Source organism: Piliocolobus tephrosceles, chromosome 7 (genome assembly GCF_002776525.5).
Source record: "Piliocolobus tephrosceles isolate RC106 chromosome 7, ASM277652v3, whole genome shotgun sequence".
NCBI classification, from domain to species: domain Eukaryota; kingdom Metazoa; phylum Chordata; class Mammalia; order Primates; family Cercopithecidae; genus Piliocolobus; species Piliocolobus tephrosceles.
The window spans coordinates 12296421-12320109 of NC_045440.1; the positions used below are offsets into that span (position 1 = coordinate 12296421).

General features: G+C 36.3%; 1 protein-coding gene across 4 annotated transcripts in view; it reads right to left on the reverse strand.

The window, feature by feature from the left end:
- Positions 1-23689, reverse strand: part of SGCZ (sarcoglycan zeta) — a 1168508-nt gene that overhangs the window by 7265 nt on the left and 1137554 nt on the right. For all 4 annotated transcript variants that reach the window (XM_023219161.3, XM_023219159.3, XM_023219160.3 and 1 more), the window contains 2 exons: positions 17982-18054; positions 12320-12443 (listed from right to left, as the gene is read on the reverse strand). In XM_023219161.3, coding sequence (XP_023074929.1) covers positions 12320-12443; positions 17982-18054 — 197 coding nt within the window. The remainder of the gene's footprint in view (positions 1-12319; positions 12444-17981; positions 18055-23689) is intronic.

Consider the following 23689-nt stretch of genomic DNA (forward strand, 5'->3'; position numbering starts at 1 on the left):
ATTGCTTTTGGTGTGTTCGTCATGAAGTCTCTGCCCATGCCTATGTCCCGAATGACTGACTAAGTTTTCTTCTAGGGTTTTTATGGTTTTAGGTCTTACATTTAAGTCTTTAATCCGTCTTGAGTTAATTTTTGTATAAGGTATAAGGAAGAGACCCAGGATCAGCTTTTTCCATATGGCTAGGCAGTTTTCCCAGTATCATTTATTAAATAGGGAATCCTTTTCCCACTGCTTGTTTTTGTCAGGTTTGTCAAAGAGAAGGTGGTTGTATGGTTGTAGATGTGTGGTGTTACTTATGAGACCTCTGTTCTGTTCCATTGGTCTGTAGATCAGTTTTGGTACCAGTACCATGTTGTTTTGGTTCCTGTAGCCTTGTATTATAGGTGGAAGTCAGGTAGCATGATGCCTCCAGCTTTGTTCTTTTTGCTTAGGATTGTCTTCCTTATGTGGGCTCTTTTTTGGTTCCACATGAAATTTAAAGTAGCTTTTTACAATTCTGTGAAGAATGTCAATGGTAGCTTGATAGGAATAGCCTTGAATCTATAAATTACTTTGGGGAGTATGGCCATTTTCACAATATTTTTTAATACTGATAAAACTGTGGACTCTTAATCCAAAAGATATACTAAGTAGCTGATATGGTTTGGCTGTGTCCCCGCCCAAACCTCAGCTTGAATTGTAACTCCCATAATTCCCATGTATTGTGGGAGGGATCCAGTGCGCAATAATTAAATCATGGGGGCAGTTTCCCCCACACTGTTCTCAGGGTAGTGAACAAGTCTGACAAGATCTGATGGTTTTATAAGGGGAAACCCCTTTCACTTGGTTCTCTCATTCTCTCTTGCCTGCCACCATGTAAGATGTGCCTTTTGCCTTCTGCCATGATTGTGAGGCCTCCCCAGCCTCGTGGAAGTGTGAATACATTAAACATCTTTTTCTTTATAAATTACCCAGTCTCGGGTACATCTTTGTCAGCAGTGTAAAAACGAAGTAATACAGTAGCTAATCAGCACAATGAACAATATATAAGTATTGTCTGTAATTAGATTTGAAGTCTCCATGAAACATATTACCTATGTTCAATACCTTCTTTGCTAAATCTTCTCACTTGAAAAATGCTTTATTCTAAATCATGAACTCACCACTTTGAGGGACAGTGATCGTATGGTTCTGACATGCATGGAGAAAGTTCCAGAAAACAACAACAACAACAACAACAAAAAACAGATCTTGAATTTGACAAAGAGACAACTCTGTCCAGCTGTTTCTTGTTTCCATTGTTATATAGCTAATGATTGCCTGAAGGATATCCCTAAATTGACAGGAGTAGGAGAGAATATTCTGCTTTCTCTATCTTTGCCCTCCTTCATCTAAGTTCCATTTGTTTTGTACCAGGATTCCTGTAATAGTCTCCTACCTGGCCTCCCGGTGGCCCATTTTTGTCCTCCTATCGATTTTACACATTCCTAGAGTGAACTTTTAAGAAATGCAAATCAAATCTTGCTACACTTCTCAAAACACTCTGATGTCATCCCCTACACTTCAATTGGATCCTGATGTCTTTCCATGGCCAAAGGCCCTGCGTACATGATCTGATCTATCTCTCTAACATCATTTCCTGTAATTCTTCCTCTTGTTCCAGCTCTTTCATTTTCTCAAAAATGGCAACAAAAAAAAAACACACTATGGTCTCACAGCATTTTTTACTATTTCCTCAAACTGAAATACGTTTCTCCGGAGACTTAGTGAGTGGGGGGAGATATTAACTGAGTGGTTGTGAAATATGGATGGGAGGGAGAGTTCCACTTTTTTGATGCTTCTTAAATTTCTGAACTATAAGACTGTATTGCACACTACAATTAAGCCAGAAAAAGGATTCATTACCATAAGTATATATATTCTAGGTTAATTTGGGTGCAAACAAATTTGCTCCACTTCTCCCAAAGTTCACCTCCTTGGAAATAACTTTTCTGAACACTCTACTTTCTTCTCTCATTAACAGGTATATTTTTCTCTGTAGTAAAAATCCATTTGTAATGTTATGTTACATTTGTATTCATTCATTGTTTGTTTCTTCTACTTACAATAAGATCCATGAGGCTACAGCCTGTATTTGGTTTATCCATATAGTATAGGGCATGGAATTGTAAAGTGCATGAATTACATGATGCTTTTTCTTCACCTTGAACACATCTCTCCCCTCTAGGTTACAAATACACCCTCCAACAAAGCCCAGTTCATCTCTTTTCTCCTCCATATACCTTTCCCTGATGCCCCAAGATAGAAAACCCCTTTTTTCAAAAAGATTTGTTAAGTTATACTTTAAGTTCTGGGGTACATGTGCAGAATACGCAGGTTTGTTACATAGGCAATCATCTGCCATGGTGGTTTGCTGCACCCATCAGCCCATCATCTACATTAGGTATTTGTCCTAATGCTATCCCTCCCCTACCCGCCCTACGCCAGAGAGGACCCAAATGTGATGTTCCCCTCCCTGTGTCCATGTGTTCTCATTGTTCAGCTCCCACTTATGAGAATATGCAGTGTTTGGTTTTCTGTTCTTGTGTTAGTTTGCTGAGAATGATGGTTTCCAGCATCATCCATATCCCTGCAAAGGGGATGAATTCATCCTTTTTATGGCTGTGCAGTATTCCATGGTGTATATGTACCACATTTTCTTTATCCAGTCTATCACTGATGGACATTTGGGTTGGTTCCAAGTTCCTGCTGTTGGGAACACTGCTGCAATAAATATATGTATGCATGTGTCTTTATAGTAGAATGATATATAATCCTTTGTGTATATATCCAGTAATAGGATTGCTGGGTCAAATGGTATTTCTGCTTCTAGATCCTTGAGGAATCGCCACACTGTCTTCCACAATGGTTGAACTAATTCACACTCCCACCAACAGTGTAAAAGCATTCCTATTTCTCCACATCCTCTCCAACATCTACTGTTTCCTGACTTTTTAATGATCACCATTCTAACTGGCCTGAGATGATGTCTCATTGTGGTTTTGATTTGCATTTCTCTAATGACCAATGATGAAGAGTTTTTTCATGTTTTTGTTGGCTGCATAAGTATCTTCCTTTTTTATTATTATTATACTTTAACTTCTAGGTTACATGTGCACAACGTGCAGGTTTGTTACATATGGATACTTGTGCCATGTTGGTGTGCTGCACCCATCAACTCGTCAGCACCATCAACTCGTCATTTACATCAGGTATAACTCCCAATGCCATCCCTCCCCTCCCCCCTCACCATAATAGGCCCCAGTGTGTGATGTTCCCCTTCCCGAGTCCAAGTGATCTCATTGTTCAATTCCCACCTATGAGTGAGAACAAGTGGTGTTTGGTTTTCTCTTCTTGCGATAGTTTGCTGAGAGTGATGGTTTCCAGCTGCATCCATGTCCCTACAAAGGACACGAACTCATCCTTTTTTATGGCTGCATAGTACTCCATGGTGTATATGTGCCACATTTTCTTAATCCAGTCTGTCACAGATGGACATTTGGGTTGATTCCAAGTCTTTGCTATTGTGAATAGTGCCACAATAAACATACATGTGTCTTTAGAGCAGCATGATTTATAATCCTTTGGGTATATACCCAGTAATGGGATGGCTGGGTCATATGGTATTTCTAGTTCTAGATCCTTGAGGAATCGCCATACTGTTTTCCACAATGGTTGAACTAGTTTACAATCCCACCAACAGTGTAAAAGTGTTCCTATTTCTGCACATCCTTTCCAGCACCTGTTGTTTCCTGACTTTTGAATGATTGCCATTCTAACTGGTGTGAGATGGTATCTCATTGTGGTTTTGATTTGCATTTCTCTGATGGCCAGTGATGATGAGCATTTTTCCATGTGTCTGTTGGCTGTATGAATGTCTTCTTTTGAGAAATGTCTGTTCATATCCTTTGCCCACTTTTTGATGGGTTTTTTTCTTGTAAATCTGTTTGAATTCTTCGTAGGTTCTGGATATTAGCCCTTTGTCAGATAAGTAGATTGCAAACATTTTCTCCCATTCTGTAGGTTGCCTGTTCACTCTGATGGTAGTTTCTTTTGCTGTGCAGAAGCTCTTTAGTTTAATTAGATCCCATTTGTCAATTTTGGCTTCTGTTGCCATTGCTTTTGTTGTTTTACACATGAAGTCCTTACCCATGCCTATGTCCTGAATGGTATTCCCTAGGTTTTCTTCTAGGGTTTTTATGGTTTTAGGTCTTACATTTAAGTCTCTAATCCATCTTGAATTAATTTTCATATAAAGAGTAAGGAAAGGATCCAGTTTCAGCTTTCTACTTATGGCTAGGCAATTTTCCCAGCACCATTTATTAAATAGGAATTCTTTCCCCATTTCTTGTTTTTGTCAGGTTTGTCAAAGATCAGATGGCTGTAGATGTGTGGTATTATTTCTGAGGGCTCTGTTCTATTCCATTGGTCTATATCTCTGTTTTGGTACCAGTACCATGCTGTTTTGGTTACTGTAGCCTTGTAGTACAGTTTGAAGTCAGGTAGCATGATGCTTTCAGCTTTGTTCTTTGGACTTAGGATTGTCTTGGCAATGCGGGCTCTTTTTTGGTTCCATATGAACTTTAAAGCAGTTTTTTCCAATTATTTGAAGAAACTCATTGGTAGCTTGATGGGGATGGCACTGAATCTATAAATTACCTTGGGCAGTATGGCCATTTTCATAATATTGATTCTTCCTATCCATGAGCATGCTATGTTCTTCCATTTGTTTATGTCCTCTTTTATTTCACTGAGCAGTGGTTTGTAGTTCTCCTTGAAGAGGTCCTTTACATCCCTTGTAAGTTGGATTCCTATGTATTTTATTATGTTTGTAGCAATTGTAAATGGGAGTTGATTCATGATTTGGCTCTCTGTTTGTCTGTTAGTGGTTAATAAGAATGCTTGTGATTTTTGCACATTAATTTTGTATCCTGAGACTTTGCTGAAGTTGCTTACCAGCTTAAGGAGATTTTGGGCTGAGACAATGGGGTTTTCTAAATATATAATCATGTTATCTGCAAACAGGGACAATTTGATTTCTTTTCCTAACTGAATACCCTTTATTTCTTTCTCTTGTCTGATTGCCCTAGCCAGAACTTCCAACACTATGTTGAATAGGAGTGGTGAGAGAGGGCATCCCTGTCTTGTGCCAGTTTTCAAAGGGAATGCTTCCAGTTTTTGCCCATTGAGTATGGTATTGGCTGTGGGTTTGTCATAAATAGCTCTTATTATTTTCAGATACATTCCATCAATACCGAAATTATTGAGAGTTTTTCGCATGAAGGGCTGTTGAGTTTTGTCAAAGGCCTTTTCTGCATCTATTGAGATAATCAAGTATCTTCTTGTGAGAAGTGTCTGTTCATATCCTTTGCCCACTTTTTGATGGGTTTTTTTCTTGTAAATTTGTTTAAGTTCTTTCTAGATTCTGGATATTAGCCCTTTGTCAGATCGATACATTGCACAAATCTTCTCTCATTCTGCAGGTTGCCTGTTCACTCTGATGATAGTTTCTTTTGCTCTGCAGAAACTCTTTAGTCTAATTAGATCCCATTTGTCAATATTGGCTTTTGTTGCCATTGCGTTTGTTGTTTTAGTCATGAAGTCTTTGCCCATGCCTATGTCAAGAATGACATTGCCTAAGTTTTCTTCTAGCATTTTATGGTTTTAGGTCTTATGTTAAGTCTCTAATCCATCTTGAATTAATTTTCATATAAGGAGTAAGGAAAGGATCCAGTTTCAGCTTTCTACTTATGGCTAGCCAATTTTCCCAGCACCATTTATTAAATAGGGAATCCTTTCCCCATTTCTTGTTTTTCTCAGGTTTGTCAAAGATCAGATGGCTGTAGATGTGTAGTATTATTTCTGAGGACTCTGTTCTGTTCCACTGGTCTATATCTCTGTTTTGGTACCAGTACCATGCTGTTTTGCTTACTGTAGCCTTGTAGTATAGTTTGAAGTCAGGTAGCGTGATGCCTCCAGCTTTGTTATTTTGACTTAGGATTGTCTTGGCTATGCGGGCTTTTTTGGTTCCATAAAAAGTTTAAAGTCGCTTTTTCCAATTCTTTGAAGAGTATCAATGGCAGCTTGATGGGGATAGCATTGAATCTATAAATTACTTTGGGCAGTATGGCCATTTTCACAATAATGATTCTTCTTATCCATGAGCATGGAATGTTTTTCCATTTGTTTGTGTCCTCTCTTATTTCCTTGAGCAGGGGGTTGCAGTTCTCCTTGAAGAGGTGCTTCACATCCCTTTTAAGTTTTATTCCTAGGTATTTCATTCTCTTTGTAGCACTTGTGAATGGGAGTTGACTCATAATTTGGCTCTCTGTTTGTCTGTTATTGGTGTATAAGAATGCTTGTGATTTTTGCACATTGATTTTGTATCCTGAGACTTGGCTGGAGTTGCTAATCAGCTTAAGGAGATTTTGGGTTGAGATGATGGGGTTTTCTAAATATACAATCATGACATCTGCAAACAGGGACAATTTGACTTCCTCTTTTCCTAATTGAATACCCTTTCTTTCTTTCTCCTGCCTGATTGCCCTGGTGAGAACTTCCAACACTATGTTGAATAGGAGTGGTGAGAGAGGGCAGCCCTGTCTTGTGCCAGTTATCAAAGGGAATGCTTCCAGTTTTTGCCCATTCAGTATGATATTGGCTGTGGGTTTGTCACAAATAGCTCATATTATTTTGAGATACATTCCATCAATACCTAGTTTACCGAGAGTTTTTAGCATGAAGGGGTGTTGAATTTTCCTAAAAGTCTTTTCTGCATCTATTGAGATATTCGTGGTTTTTATGATTGGTTCTGTTTATGTGCTGGATTACATTTATTGATTTGTGTATGTTGAACCAGCCTTGCATCCCAGGGATGAAGCTGTCTTGATCGTGGTGGATAAGCTTTTTGTTGTGTTGCTGGATTCGGCTTGCCAGTGTTTTATGCAGATTTTCAAATCGATGTTCATCAGGGATGTTGGCCTAAAATTTTTTTGTTGTTGTGTCTCTGCCAGGTTTTGCTATCAGGATGATGCTGGCCTCATAAAATGAGTTAGGGAGGATTCCCTTTTTCTGTTGTTTGGAATAGTTTGAGGAGGGATGGTACAGCTCCTCTTTGTACCTCTGGTAGAATTTGGCTGTATATCCATCTGGTCCAGGACTTTTTTAGTTGGTAGGCTATTAATTATTGTCTCAATTTCAGAACTTGTTGTTGGTCTATTTATTTAGGTATTTGACTTCTTCCTGGTGTAGTCTTGGGAAGGTGTATGTGTTAAGGAATTTATCCATTTCTTCTAGATTTTCTAATTTATTTGTTTTGAGGTGTTTATAGTATTCTGTATTAATGTGGGATTGGTGGTGATATCCCCTTTATCATTTTTTATTGCATCTATTTGATTCTTCTCTCTTTTCTTCTTTCTTAGTCTGGCTAGAGGTCTATTCTGTTGATCTTTTAAAATAAAAAAACACCTCTTGGATTCACTGATTTTTTTGAAGGGTTTTTTTGTGTGTCTCTATCTCCTTCAGTTCTGCTCTGATCTTAGTTATTTCTTGTCCTCTGCTAGCTTTTGAATTTGTTCTTGCATCTCTAGTTCTTTTAATGGCGATGTTAGGGTGTCAATTTTAGATCTTTCCTGCTTTCTCTTGTGGGTATTTAGTGCTATAAATGTCCCTCTACACACTGCTTTATGTGTGTTCCAGAGATTCTGGTATGTTGTATCTTTGTGCTCATTTCGTGATTTACTTATTAGTCATTCAGGAGCAGATTGTTCAGTTTCTATATAGTTGTGTGGTTTTGAGTGAGTTTCTTAATTCTGAGTTCAAATTTGATTGCACTGTGGTCTGAGAGACTGTTATGATTTCCATTCTTTTGCATTTGCTGAGGAGTGTTTTACTTCCACTTATGTGGTCAATTTTAGAATAAGTGAAATGTGGTGCTGAGAAGAATGTATATTCTGTTGACTTGGGGTGGAGAGTTCTGTAGATGTTTATTAGGTCTCCTTGTCCAGAGCTGAATTCATGTCCTGGATATCCTTGCCAATTTTCTGTCTTGTTGATCTAATATTGACAGTGGGGTGTTAAAGGTTCTCACTATTAATTATTGTGTGGTAGTCTAAGTCTCTTTGTTGGTCTCTAAGGACATGCTTTATGAATCTGGGTGCTCCTGTGTTGGGTCACCCAGTGACCCAATACACGCTAGATCTTCTTGTTTCTTTGATCCCTTTACAATTATGTAATGACCTTCTTTGTCTCTTTTGATCTTTGTTGATTTAAAGTCTGTTTTATCAGAGACTAGGATTGCAACCGCTGCTCTTTTATTTGACTCTCCCATTGCAGTTTATTTTAAATACCTTATTCTGCTGATCACTTAATGTGGTATTTAATAGCCATATTCATATCTTACTTTCCCTGCTAAATACATCCTCCTCAAAGATAGAATCATATAGAATTTTTAGTAATTCCTACCATGTTTAACCCTGCACATGCACCTTCTACATAACATAAATAGTTATTCAATAAATGAATACATTATAAAACAAATGAATGGCTGCATTTATCAACATTCAAAGTTAAAAAAGCATGATTACAGCTTGTTTTTATTGATATCAATTGTTGAAATATATTACCCCATAGTGACTTCTGTGTTAAGTGATAGGAAAGCAAAGAGAAAGATATGAAAGCAAGAAGTGCATACAACTAAGCAAACAACAACAAAAACCCAATACACTTTTGGGGTATGGATGTTTGGTCTCATTTCTTCCTGTGTTATACTTGGGGTTCTTTTACTTCTCCCCAGGGAATGCAAAATGATTCCCTTTATTGACTGAGTGGAAGAGGAAGTGGGCTTGTGTAGTTCAGTCTCTTTTCCGTACAACTTTTCAGGAGCTAGCATGTGTGCAGAGGAAAGGCATCCTCAAGCTTTGAAAATGCCGAAAGTATTATAGGGGTAAGCTTTGAGACTGTGGGGTTTAAGTCTACAGGTTTGGAGTTGAGTTCACCTTGAAGAAATATTAAAAGCTGGTGTTTCGGATAAGAAACCTTGAGACATACACAGTTAAGGAGGGAGATATGAAAATCTAATGGAGATGTGGAGAAGAGGGCTCATGTGGGATTGATCAGAAAGAGTAAGTAAGGCTTGCAGGTGACACCTTAGAATCAAGCATGAACTATGGAGGCCTCATCAGTGGAGTAAACCTTGAAGTACTCAAGTCTTGTGATGAGTAGCTTGCTTCAGCATAGCCATAATGCTGTTCTCCGGCTCTCCTATCCATTTAGGGACTGCTTTAGATTGTATTTGGCTATATACGATGCTTACAATTCCATATGTTTCTGAGATCCCAACCATAGCTCCAACCATATAAAAAAGTCATTTTTTATAATGGGTAAATTCATTCATACAGAGTCCTCAGAAAGAGAAAATGATATTGTCTTGGCTTGACATAGAGGTGTAAGTCATAAGATTAAACAGGCTGTTATATATTGATTCTTTTCAACATAGCATTCCCGCACCTACCTAGATTTGTGCAGCATGGATGAACTTGAACTTGATCATATCTATCTTTTTCTGTTCTGCCAAGGCAGTGAAGCTGTTCACTTTCCAACTTCTAAAGTTGATATGGCTTTTCAATATTGTCTTACAAACCATATAATCCATTGGTTCTGGAACTCTTCCCTGACCTCAGGATCACATCCCTGAGCTCTTAAATCACAGTCCAGTGTCTTTCCTCTACCAAGAATTCATTTATCCTTCTGTCACCTGTTGAAATCTGGCCCAGGACTCACAAAGGGTATCTTAATTTTCAAAACAAAAAATTGTTTTCGGCCAGGTGCGGTGGCTCACGCCTGTAATTCCAGCACTTTGGGAGGCCAAGGCGGGAGGATCACGAGGTCAGGAGTTCAAGACCAGCCCAACTAACATGGCAACACCCTGTCTCTACTAAAAGTACGAAAATTAGCCAGGCGTGGTGGCAGGTGCCTGTAGTCCCAGCTACTAGGGAGGCTGAGGCAGGAGAATCGCTTGAACCCAGGAGGTGGAGGTTGCAGTGAGCCGAGATCATGCCACTGCACTCCAGCCTGGGTGACAACAGTGAGACTCCGTCTCAAAAAAACAATGCTTTATTATTTTTCTGTGATCTTGTATATATGCTGTTATTGTATTACATATGCCATTCTACCACTTAAAGTATTCTCCATACAATTACAATTTATGTTGGTTTCCAGACTAAGTCTGAAGCACTTTACAATACTATGTCTGAAATGACTATGAATTTTCAACAGTGCAGACTTTTACATACCATTTCATTCTTCTACATTTCATCCATCATTTTAGATACCTCAATACCATGACTGATATTAAGTAGTTTAAAAACTATCTAAGGATAAGGACATTATATCCCTCTATATTGTTTAGTAAATTATATTTCTTCATAGGAAAAAGACATGCTATTTTAAGTGCTGTGCCTTTCTGTACTTTTGTTACTATAAAAAATATCCACAGATGAAAACCTATAGCTATGATATATTTACAGTATAATACTCATTTGACAATGAAGTTATAATATATAATTGAATCAAAGGACTCTGCTGATACAATGAATAAAAGAACATATGTAAATGATTCTTATATGGGACAAAATAGATAATAATAATCAATATTATGAGCAATTTGAATGAAACAGTTACCATTATCAAAGCAACTCTTTCAAAAGAATTCAAGATGTTTAAGAAAGACTTCCATCTGCTGTGTTAGACAAAGTATTGTAGTCTACAACTGTAGTGGAAAGAAATCCTGACAGAATGTATTATACATATTTTCAAAATATTATACATTAGATTGCTAGATCATTTATGTTGTAATATCTGCTAAGACTCTAATATGGTCCTACCCGTAAATCTACTTTTAAAAAGGAAGCGAAATGTATAGTTAAAATTCATCTTGAATTAATAACTGAGATAATGGTATAAACATAAAAAAAGGAATATTCCTTCTGCCTGTATAAAATTATGACCTGATCGTTATATCTGAAGAGGACTGAAATACTCCAGAACATGTCTTTCAACTTCTCCTTTCATTCTTTTTCATCTCATAATTTGACCTTTGTGGGCTCATAATTACGTAAATAACACAAGAGGAAAATAAAATGTATTTTCTACTAAGGGAATGTATTGGTAGGAAAAGCAATACAACAGATTTAGACCGTCAAGAACGTTCAAAATTGTAGGAAAAATATACAGACTAGCATATGAATCATGTATGAGCATTTAAAACAACTTTTAAAACAACTAAGGTAGAATTAAAAATGAACAGGCATGAAAGCATCTGCCAAGATGTCCAGATTTGGAAAAAAAAAAAAAAAAAAAAGATGAGAATGCTAGAAATTAAAAACATAATCACTAAAATGAAAAGCTCAATGTATGGATAAAAGAAGAGATTAGATACTGGGGAGAACCCTAAAAATACAGACCTGAAAAAGAAATAGAAACTGGGAAGGAGAGGGTAAGAGATGTGGGAGGTGTGAAAATGCAAAGTTATGTCTTCAGAGTTTCAGAAAAGGATCATAGAAAATTGAGGAGTAGTTATCTGAAGAAATAATGCAAATTTCCAGGATTGATTAAAATGTGATTCTACAGATACAGCAATTATGGTAAATAAAATACACATATACTTTTGACTTTATAGTGGAAGTATAGTGGAAGAGTAGAACACCAAAGACAAAGTATTATTTAAAGCAGACAGCAAGATAAAAAGATGACGTCTACAGGAGTAGCAACAAGATTTAAAGGAAATGCTTGGGGAATAAAGGTAATATAAAATAAAAATATTAATGTGTACATCCTTATCCAGGAAATTCATTAAACCTAAATTTATGAAATGATAATTTATAAACAGTAAAACTTTTGTTTTCCTTTTAGATAAATAAAGGTACTCTATGTAAACAGACAACCAAGTGCTTTCTGGAAGAACTTTCTGAGTATCAAGATATAACAAGAATTTAAAAAGGACTGTCGTTATTCTTGACACTATCTTGTATTTTCAAAATGGGCAGATAAATATAATTAATACCAAGTATTTAGATGTCCCATTTATAATTGACTTAGGAAGGAATATCTTTCAGTAGAAAATAAATGGAATTGTAACTTAGTGACATGGTCACCAAATTTCATATTCAAGAAATATATATTTGTGTAATTTAAATTTTTCCACAAAGCACTTCTTTATGCTTCCCCTGGAACCATATGCATATAATTTGAGAACATGCACCCTCAGCAGTAAACGGCCAGGGTTGACCTTTCTGGAACTCACCTCCCCTTCTGTAGATTGCAAATGGAGCTCCTTCCTGCAGGTGGCCTTGAAGTCTCCTGCAGCAGCACTCACCTGGACCCCACGAGGAGCTTCCATGATCAAGGATCTGGTGGGTGATTCAAGCCTAAGGGAAAAACAAAAAAAATCATTCACAGAAAAAAGAAAATTTTTAATAAACTCGAAGACAACATTAGTCAACTTAACAACCAGAAAAACATACAGACCACACAGGAATAAAGGAAAAGTCCTACCATTTTAGGCAAAGCCAAAATGAGTTTTAGAACAATTTTTGATTGACTTACTTACCTATTTTTCGCTCTTTATAAAAATCTACATTTATTCACATCAAGTATTGGCTCTCACGTATATGCCAATTTGCTTATGGTTTCTTTTGCTGTTTCCCCTCATAATGCTCATGAAAAGTAGGGTGTGATAAGTATACTTGCTAAAATTTTGAGTAACTCACTAATATTAATGATGGAGGTTTAATAAAAAAGTTACTACAGTTTAGGATGTAGATATATGTATTCCTCAATAAAGAGTCCGTGTCTTGTAAACACGAATGCATTAATGAAAATCGTTAATATTATAGTGCAAACTTTCAGGCATGCACAAAATATTATGAACTTGACACCTCTAGAAACTGATTAAAATAATGAAATAAGACATTTTCTACATCAACTAACTAACTGTGACGGCCCCGTGAAATGTCCCCAGAATGAGTGACATTAGTCTGAGAAAGAAAAATCAATAGGGTAATATACAAGTACAAATGTGATTGAAGGTTGGCTACATAAATTATGAGGGCAAAAAACAAGTGTTTTACACAGTCATGCCTACAGAAAGAGAGTTGGGAGGCAGTTTTCAAATTATCTTCAAATAGGACACTAGAGAAAAAGCAAAAATGACACAATACAGGAACTAGAATACAGTGGTAAAAAGTGCTAGTATGAGAAGAGGTAGGATCCATGCACTGGTCTTTTTAGATCAGCTTTCTGCCTTGGGGATGCAACTGCCTGTGATCCCCTTGACCACAGGAGTTTAAGAGGAGGGTCCCCTCAGGCTCACAGCTACCGTTATCCAGCACAATTGGTTTTGTTTTCGGTTTCTGAGGCAATGAATTCAGAGTTGTTTTGCAGAAAGAACCACATCAAATGGTTAGGTCTACTGGAGTTCAGCTCCCTCTCGGCAGGAAAGTCAAACTGAAAAGCTTAAAAGTGATACAGAAGGAGCAGAACCGGCATTTAGAAGTGGTTTCAACACTTTCATTTCCTCCTGCAACTTTAAAATTTTAATCTCTATGGGCCATTTGGAGATCTATCCTCATATAATCCCTGGAGGGGAGAGGTTTTGAATATATCTATTTTTAATAAACATCTGTAATTTTTTTATTAAACAGAACTCCCCGTATTTTCCATAGAATATTTGATTTCCATAGAATATTTGAAAACTTGAAGATAATCACTCATAATCCCACTACTTATACAATTTACTATTAGCATTTTACGCACAGTATCTAAATGTCAAAATTTGAATGTTAAAATGTATTTTTATCACTGATTTTCCCTGATACATAACCCTTCTAGAACTACGCAGACTCTTAGCCACGAAGTATCAACAATTAGATGTTGTCCCATGGCCGGGCGTGGTGGCTCACGCCTGTAATCCCAGTACTTTGGGAGGCCGAGCATAGTGGCGGGCACCTGTAGTCTCAGCTACTCGGGAGGCTGAGGCAGGAGAATGGCGTGAACCCAGGAGACGGGGCTTGCAGTGAGCAGAGATCACGCCACTGCACTCCAGCCTGGGCAACAGTGCGAGACTCTGTCTCAAAAAAAAAAAAAAAGTGTCCCACTTCTCTCTTGTATGAAAATTCTCCTGTTCACTGAGGAGGGTTTCACAGACCTATTTATATTATAGTAGAGGTTTTCAATTAAACTATTCATGTTATTACTAAATATTCTCTGAAAAAGCCTGTTGAAAAAGGAAACCTAAGATTATTGGCACTACTTGTGGATTTCTATGTAAATAGTCAATGGAATTAGTGAATTATAATTGTATTCATGTGGAAACATTACAGCAAATACAGCAGTGAGTTTCAGACTGGCTTTCACAGTGGGTAGCTAGTAGTATGCCCCAGAGAAGGATTAATGTTTAACTCAAGTCCCTCTACCACCTGGTTTTTCAAAGCATTCTGTTTTTCATGGTGTTTATATACCAAAGATGCAACAAGATATTGTTTTTAAGGTGTTACACAACTATCAAATTTAAAAAGTCTGTGGCCTAAATCTCTAGAAAAATTCTCAACATTCAGAAAAAATAATTCAGACTTTAAAATAATTCAGAGTTTAAAATAATTCAGACTTTAAAACAACCTAAGTTGGAAGAATGCAATTGTAAAGTATTAAGCAGAACTTAAACAGCAGAAGAAACAAAAAGAAAGGGAGGGATAAAGGAAAGGAAAGCAAATATACTACTTTATCATAATGTTCTTCTCATAGGTCGAAGAACACCAGCAAAGCGATCTACCCCTTTATTGAGGAAATGTCTCAGACAACATCCTGACTGCTTAATAGAGTTTTTTTCCTTGAATATATTAATGAAGTATATTAAAGCTATGTGTTTCTAGACATTAACTTGGAGCCTGCAAACCTTAATATTTCTGTGTTAAGGTGTATTTTTGTAAGAATGAGAATTATGAAAAGATGCCAAATATATGATTAAATATTAATTCATTTTACAGAATCCAAGTGCAGATTATTTTCTTATTCTGTAGTTAATGGATCTCAGATTCAAAAATAAATCTTTAGGAAATCGGCACTGTATAATTAATTTCATCACTTTTTACCATAGGTACAGAAACTCTTCAAACTGTAGCAACTTAACTATATATTAATGTAAGAAATAAAAAAGAGTGAACATTGGGCTGTTGTGGGCAAATTTACTATTATGTCTTTGTTAACTATTTAACATATTGTTTAGCCTTTTAAAATATAGACTCTATACTACAAAACAGTATCATCTTATCTTAAAAAAAAAAACAAAGAAAATCCACAGTTTTAAAATGCACATGAAAACCAGCACAGAACTTGAGAAATACTAGACACTCATCCAACATCTGCTGAATAAATAAGTTACAGAAATCCACCACATTTCTTCACCAAAATATTAATACTCTATTAATTAATAAACTTTTGAAATTTTTTCTTTTCTGAAGTCTAAATCAAGGAAAACATGGCTACTTACTCCCTAAATTAACAGTTTATTGACTTGGCCAACCAATGAAACGGTGTTGATTAGAACTAAGCATCAACTAACAGTACTTATTTCTCTGAAAGGAAAACTGTCAGCAAGGCTTGTGAAGTTTTTCTCAAACACCCTGCTTTTAATGTTCATTACACAAAGAAATAACTGAATACCTACATAATTACTCGACTTTGCTTCTGTTTCAGTTGGGAAATTTAGTAACACTTATCTTCGGGATTGCCAGTCTGCTTTTACAACCAGCTGATAAATCCAGCTTAGTACAATGTTTAAATAATGATGAATAATTAGAAAATGAAAACCAGAAACACTATACACTAGATATAATATCGTTCACATTTTCACTTTTAAAATACCAGTTGGTTCTTATTCCTCTTTTAACAATAGACTCTCCATAGTTACTAAAACGTTAGAAATAAAAAATATTTCTTCTTTAAGAATAAATGTAAATAATTTAAAAAAATACTTCTATAAATGTAGTAATTTTTTTAAATTAGTAAACAGCTGTGTCTGTATTAAAACACAGATGAAAAAAATTGGAACAATGCTCTTCACATGTGCCTTTGTAATACAATAATGACTGCAGCCAACATGTGCCTTTGTAATGCAGTAATGACTGCAACCACTTTCCTTATATCCCACTCATTTAGTTAAAGTCCCCATTTTTCATCTATGCTCAGTTTCAGTAACTCACGTTAACAAATACTTATTGCAACTAGAATGTGTCAGATAACAATGCTGGCTGCTCCAGCATTAAGGATGAACAAGGGACATGTGTATCCTGTTCTAATGGAATTTGTAGTTTGTTAGGAGAAGAAAGATACAAAAAAAATTTTCAAAAAAGTTGCTAAATTCCTCCCTGGGGGAAAAAAAAAAAAAAAAAAAAAAAGCCATAAATGCAGACTGTAGCACCCTGTGAGATGCTGTTGTTTACACACACTCCTCAGCACTCCTAAATCCCTAGCGTTTCTATCTCGAGTAGGTAATTACTACATTGCAAGTCTTAGTCCCTGAAGGCGGCCACTTTTTTAATAATATTGTTCCCTAGCTTGTCTGAATCTGTGTTACTCTGGTAGTGAGAAACTGAGTTCCTTAGGAAATTTTATCATAGCATTCTAAAGGACTAAAAAATTTACTGTTGTAAAGTATGGTTTTGTTGCCTTAAAGATTTTCAACTTTATTTTTTGTTTCCATCTGAGTACGTATACACTCATCCAATGTGAAGGGCTAAACACCAATCCTCATGAATAAAAAGGTTTTTTAACTTAATATTTTTATTTTGCTTCCCAAGACAGCAACTGTGTCTCTCAGGTTGATACTTTGATCCAACTTTATGAGTGACTTTTAATATGTGATTAGTTTTTATCAGCAGTATTTGCATATTTCCTTTTCCTATACAATAATAAGTGCATTTCAGAATGTAATTTACCTATCATAACTTCATTATTATTAAACCATAATTAATCACCAAATCTTATGTACTGAATTAAGAACATCCACTGAGCAGTTTTGTATGAGGGATCTAGATTTTAATATTTTGAATTTAATCAACAGTGCTAATAATTATCCTGGGAAGAATTCCCTATAATGTTGGAATTTTCCGGGTGGCGAGAGCTTTTACACATAACTGCCTCCTAGAACCATTACACTGTCAGGAAGTAGTTTATTCCATTGGAAATATTACACTGAGGAATCCCATCATAGTCCATTTAAGTTCTGCCTTCTTCTGATTAGCTTCCATTTGCTTCCATATTCCCCTCTATGTAATACTCTGTGGTCATTGATAGCTTTTTCAGCTCCCTATTTGCCTTGTCTTGATTCCTATATATACCATATATTTCATTACATATGTCGGATTTTCCAGCATTCCTTTTTTTGTTGTTGTTTTTATTGTGTTTTGTTTCATTTTTACAGATGGGGTCTTGCTGTGTTTTCCAGGCTGGAGTACAGCAGCACGATCATAGCTCACTGCAGCCTCGACCTCCTGGGCTCAAGCAATCCTCTGGTCTCAGCCTCCTGACTAACTTGGACTACACATGTGCACCATCATGCTCGACTAATTTTTTATTTTTCGTAGAGACGGGGTCTCACTGTGTTGCCAGGTCATGAACTTCTGATCTCCAGCGATCCTCCTACCTTGGCCTCCCAAAGTGTGCTAGGATTACAGATGTGAGCCACCACACCCGACCTCAGCATCCCTATTTTTATTAGTTCCTCTCACTTACTCCATAACTGCCTTTGCCTTTTCTTTTCGACATTCTTCCTATCTAATATATTCATTTTTGTATTTATTAAGTATATTGGGGGAAACATTGCCTAGCTGTCTATTTTAGTTCTTCATATATTAAAGCTGATCAACAGTGCTGGAATTCATGCCACATGTGTAAGAGGAAGCACTTACCTGAGGTCTTGGGATGGCTCTGCTCTGATGTGCGGCGTCTCCACAGAGTGCCCAAATACGGCTCCTTCAGTGCCTGGGGGTAGCATGAATATAGCAGTCAGTATAAGCAAGTCGACACAGTGACTTTCATCTCGATTTTTCTGCATCAAATACTCTTCCGAAAGAGAGAAAACTTAAAATAGGTATATATCATGTATTAGTCCGTTTTCACACTGCTGATAAAGACATACCCGAGACTGAGGAGAAAAAGAGGTTTAACTGGACTTGCAGTTCCACATGGCTGGGGAGGCCTCAGAATCATTGCAGGAGGCAACAGGCACTTCATACATGGCGGTGGCAAGAGAAGAATGAGGAAGATGCAAAAGCAGAAACCCCTGATAAAACCATCAGATCTTATGAGACGTATTGACTACCACGAGAACATTATGGGGGAAACCGCCCCCATGATTCAGTTATCATCTACCGGGTCCCTCCCACAACACGTGGGCATTATAGGAGTACAATTCTCGATGAGATTTGAGAGGGGACACAGAGCCAAACCATATCACAGGATATGAATGAGAAGAATTGGAAGAATATCACTAGGCAGGGAAGGGTCAATCAAGGTAAAAGTAAATGTCATTATATATTAACTGATTTTAAAATTAAATTGTGTATAAAAGTCAAGAATTCCCACTCTCTCATTAAAGAACAAAAGCTCATCTCTGTCTCCTGCCTTATTTTCCAGTTAAGGGAAATTGAGGGAGGGATACGTAACAATACTTAATTCTGTGTTTCTAGAACTAATAGCAGGTCATGAATAAAAATGTGGAGGTGGGCTCCAGTGTAGCCTACTATTGGTTTTTATAGGCATACCCTCATAGATGTTTAGCAGTTCTCGCACACAGAGCTCCCACCTTTGATTACAGTAACCACCAAATGACAGAGAACATGTTATGTTACTTTGACCTCTCTGGGGTTAGGGCTTTATCTAACATCATGAATTGCTTTAAATCATGTTGTTATAGTTGGTTTCATATGGCATCACAGTTTTCCAAAGAGGTCATATACTCTTAACACTTTTCTCAGGAGGCTGAATGCTACTCTATCTCAGCTTTCATTTACTGAATCTAGTTTTTTGTTTTTTTTTTTCCCCACATTCCCATAGCTTTTTCATAATTTAAGTAAAATGGAAGGACTCTTCAATTACCAAAATCAAGTGGGAAAAAAAAAATGCTCCAAATAAGATGACACTGAGAAAATATTTTCTGTAATTTTGCATAAATGTCTTTGATTATCACCCTCAAAATAAACTTTATGATTTTTTTTTGATCTAATCTTCTTCAGACTTCTAGTTTAAGAACCTCATATCTGTTCCATCAGTGTCTTCAACACTAGCTAAATTATACAATGTAACATAAAAATATATATTTGAAGCATACAAATCTGCTTTTGTCTAATGAGAAAAAAATCATGTAAAATATATTAATTCAAGAGGCAATGATGAAATTGCCACTAGGAAATTAAAGCTAAAATTCCAATTCCTTACAAATAAATTGCTATATATGGAAATGTATTAAATAAATTGCTACCTATGGAAATGTATTAGAACCATCAGATGACTCCTTTGCATAATATAGCAATACGGACCTTGGTCATGAATAGAAGAGGAAGAGATTTTTTTTTTCAGAGACTGTATGATTTCATCTATATTCTTCTGAGGACAAACTTACCAGGTTCTGCTGCAGTAAATCCCTAAGATTGCAGATTTCTGTTTATAAGCTAAAAGCTATTGGCATTTGTTGAACACTTAATGGGTTTAATAGTGTTCTCTCTGATCTCTCTCTGTCTCTCCTGAGACTCTGTAGGACATATGGTCCTTGTTTTTAAAACTTTTCCTCATGAATTTTGAGAAATTACTTCTTTAAGGAGTTTATTCTGTTGATATTTTGGAAGATATTTATTTTATTTCTCCAAGTGGAACATTCCTTAAGATGATGGGGCTTTAAAAGTAAAACAGTAGTTGGAGGTAACAGTAATTTTGTGATCATGGTGGAGACAGCATGTGAAAGAATATTACAAGATATACATTTGTGTATCTCAAAGAGACACTCTGGCATTTTGTAATAAGATATGCATCCAAGAAAAGATAGTTATCCATGTGCAGTTTAAAAATTAATTTCCACTATTGCCTGGTTATGAAAATTTGCCAGATAAGGTGACAGAAATATAATTAGACATCAGTAATATTTACTTTCAAATACATAATGACATACTTAGTAACTAAGCACAAACTATAACAGTGAAAAAAAAAATAGAATGTCATCAAAACTTTAAATTTTCAATGAGAAATAAAAACTGACAGAGGTCTCGATTCTGAGTTCCAATATAAAAATAATCATTTTTAAAGGATTCTTGAGGAAATAAATATGTAATCATGCCACTTAAAGGGTGAAATTGTAAACTAAATAATATGAGTAATTGACAAAATGCAGGCCTTTAGAAAATGAGATAGTCACTCTCCCTGTTTTTGTCCTGAATGAGCCAAAGCTACAAAATTAATAAGCAACACAGATTTTTTTTTTTTTTTTTTTTTTTGAGACGGAGTCTCGCTCTGTTGCCCCAGGCTGGAGTGCAGTGGCCGGATCTCAGCTCACTACAAGCTCCGCCTGCCAGGTTTACACTATTCTCCTGCCTCAGCCTCCCGAGTAGCTGGGACTACAGGCGCCCGCCACCTCGCCTGGCTAGTTTTTTGTATTTTTTAGTAGAGACGGGGTTTCACTACGTTAGCCAGGATGGTCTCGATCTCCTGACCTCGTGATCCACCCGTCTCGGCCTCCCAAAGTGTTGGGATTACAGGCTTGAGCCACTGTGCCCGGCCTACACAGATAATCTTAAAGGAAATCAGTAAGGGATGATAAAAGCCACCTGAACCAGGTATGAACTCTAACAGCATAAAAATTAAAAATCAGAGCATGCACAGTGGCTCATGCCTGTAATCCCAACACTTTAGGAGGATGAAGCACACAAATCACCTGAGGCCAGGAGTTCCAGATCAGCCTGGCCAACATGGCGAAATCCCCTCTCTACAAAAAATACAAAAATTAGCTGGGCATGGTGGTGCACAGTAGTCCCAGCCGCTTGGGAGGCTGAGACAGACAGGAGAATAGATTGATCCTGGGAGGCATAGGTGCAGTGAGCTGAGACTGCACCACTGCCTTCTGGCCTGGGCAGAATGGATTATTAATAGGGTTGCAAGATTTGGCAATATAACAATATATGACACTGAGTTAATTGGAATTTCAGATACACATCAAATCATTTTTTAGTGTAAGTAAAGGATATTTACAGGGGATATACTTATACTGAAAGCATGTCATGAGTAATTAAGTAAATTCAAAATTAGTAAGGCATGATATACTTGACCTGGAAACCCTAACGATTTATCAACATTCGTTTGATACACAAAGACAGAGCTGATTTACACTCACTTCGAGAAAAGAAAGACTGTCATGAATTCTCATCACAGCCTCTAGAAACCATAGAAACAAAAAAAGCATAGACATAGAAAGGACAAAAGGAACATAACAGATACATATTAATATGCATATGTAAACTTAATGAATAAATGTTTGTTTTTCATTGCTATTGTAAGGGGCTGTTCAAAAGGGTATAATGTTCAATAGTGCTTGATTATATAATCCTATAAAGGATGTTTCAGATAATTTAAACTGACTACAATGTTACAAGACATAGGGGAAACCGATACTGTTGGCTATTGCAATTGTCAGAAGAAAAGGAGGTAAGAAAATTCAGGGTCCAAAAGTAGTTAGAAGCCATTCATATGATAATTTCTGGCTTCTGCAGGAAAGAATGAGGATGGCATATTCTGTTTTGCTGGAAAGGAAAAAAGGCAGATATGGATTATGGTCCTACTTTGTATTTAAAGAGTTTTAGTCATAAGGTAGGATACTACCCTTAACAAATGCCTAACATAAAATGCTACACCCTCAAAAACAAATTATTAAAATTAAATGTAAGCACCTTGTCTGATGTGGCTATCTATATTCTAAATGCTATCTATACTATAAATGTTATATCCTACGCTACTCATTATTCACCCGTTGGCATAGATATAATTTTTACAGGAGTCATTGGTCCCAGAAGAAGAGGTAGCACAAGAAAAGGAAACCCAAGGATAAGCCCCAGAGAGAAGGCAAACAACCAACCAAGAAAGGCAAGAATACTTCACATTGAGAAAAAGAGAGTCCGGCAGGAAATTATATTTTTAAGTTATTTGACCTGATATTTGCCAAATGAGAACTTTTGCTGGCCTTTATTTTTCCAATGAGATCAACTATGATCATGAATTTTCTGAGTTTTTTTTTTTTTTTTTGCGTGTGTGTGAGGGGGAGGGGATGCAAAAAAGAGAATGGATTTTATGTAGATATCAACATGATGAGAAAGAGAAGCTACAAGAGGAATCCAGAGTCCATGGGGCAAAGGTTAACAGGACATGAACAGCTAGCCTCCTAGCCCTATGGCACTTCACAGGAATCTTAGACAGCATTTCAAATTCTTCCACTAAAATAGGGAGAAGGTCCAGGGATATTTTTGTAGATCTCAAGGGACAGAAAGATTCCTATCTATTTATGATCTTCAATGTTGAATCTGTATTAGTAAATATATTCTAACATTTTGGAAGTCATCCTACCTTACTTTCTTTTTCTTTATTTGCATCTGTTTCCCCCAAGTCTAAATTAGTATTAAAATCTAGATTAAACTGGGAATAGACTTGTTTTATTCCCAGGTTTACTTATAATTTGTTTCCGAATCTTGGCCAAGTATTTAAAGCCCTCTGGTTTTCATTTGTAAAATTAAAAACCAGATCATGAATAACATGATCTCTAAAGTACTTTCAATTTCTAATAGAATTATATGATTTTTTTTTCCAAACATGTCAAAACTTGTATACTAATAACTCTTGTCATTCCTCCCTAAATACAAATGGAAAGGAGTTTGCTCCTCCATATCAAAAGAAAATAAATTATTTTGCGGAAGGGATGGAATAATAATACTGGAAAAAATATTAATTGGCATTTCTTTTATTCCATTAAAAAGGGTGCCTTTGAATCCCGAAAAACTTATTATCTCTCAAAAGAAGAAATGTCAACCTATTTCAACATATACTACATCTCTTATTTGTGTTATTTTAATAATCTAAACGGTGTCTTTGTCTCCACTTAACGTGACAAAACACAACCTATACACTGCTGGAGTAATTTTATCAAAACCATTGATAGCTCACCTGTGCGAAAAGCTGTAATTATTTTCCTGGACACTGCTTTTGCCCAGTATTCAATACTCCTGTAATCTGACCCCATTTGTCTGCTTAAACATCTTTTCTTCTACTTCTTTATAAAATATCTTTACTAATTTCTCACCTCTGAAGGCATATGCAGATATCTTCATTCTCCGAACATATTTAGGGTTTACTGCCTGTAACACTTATGTTTAATCTACCACATCTATTCTTACATTTTATATTTTTAATTATGTGAGTTGCTTATGTTTCAGGCCAAAAAAATTGAAGATATATTCCTTATATGCCACTGTATTCTTGTACACATGATGTATGTGAGATAATTAATAAATACCGATAAGGATCCATATTTCAAAGCCTTTTTTGAGAGTGTTCTCCTTTTTTTTTTTTTTTTTTTTTTTTTTTT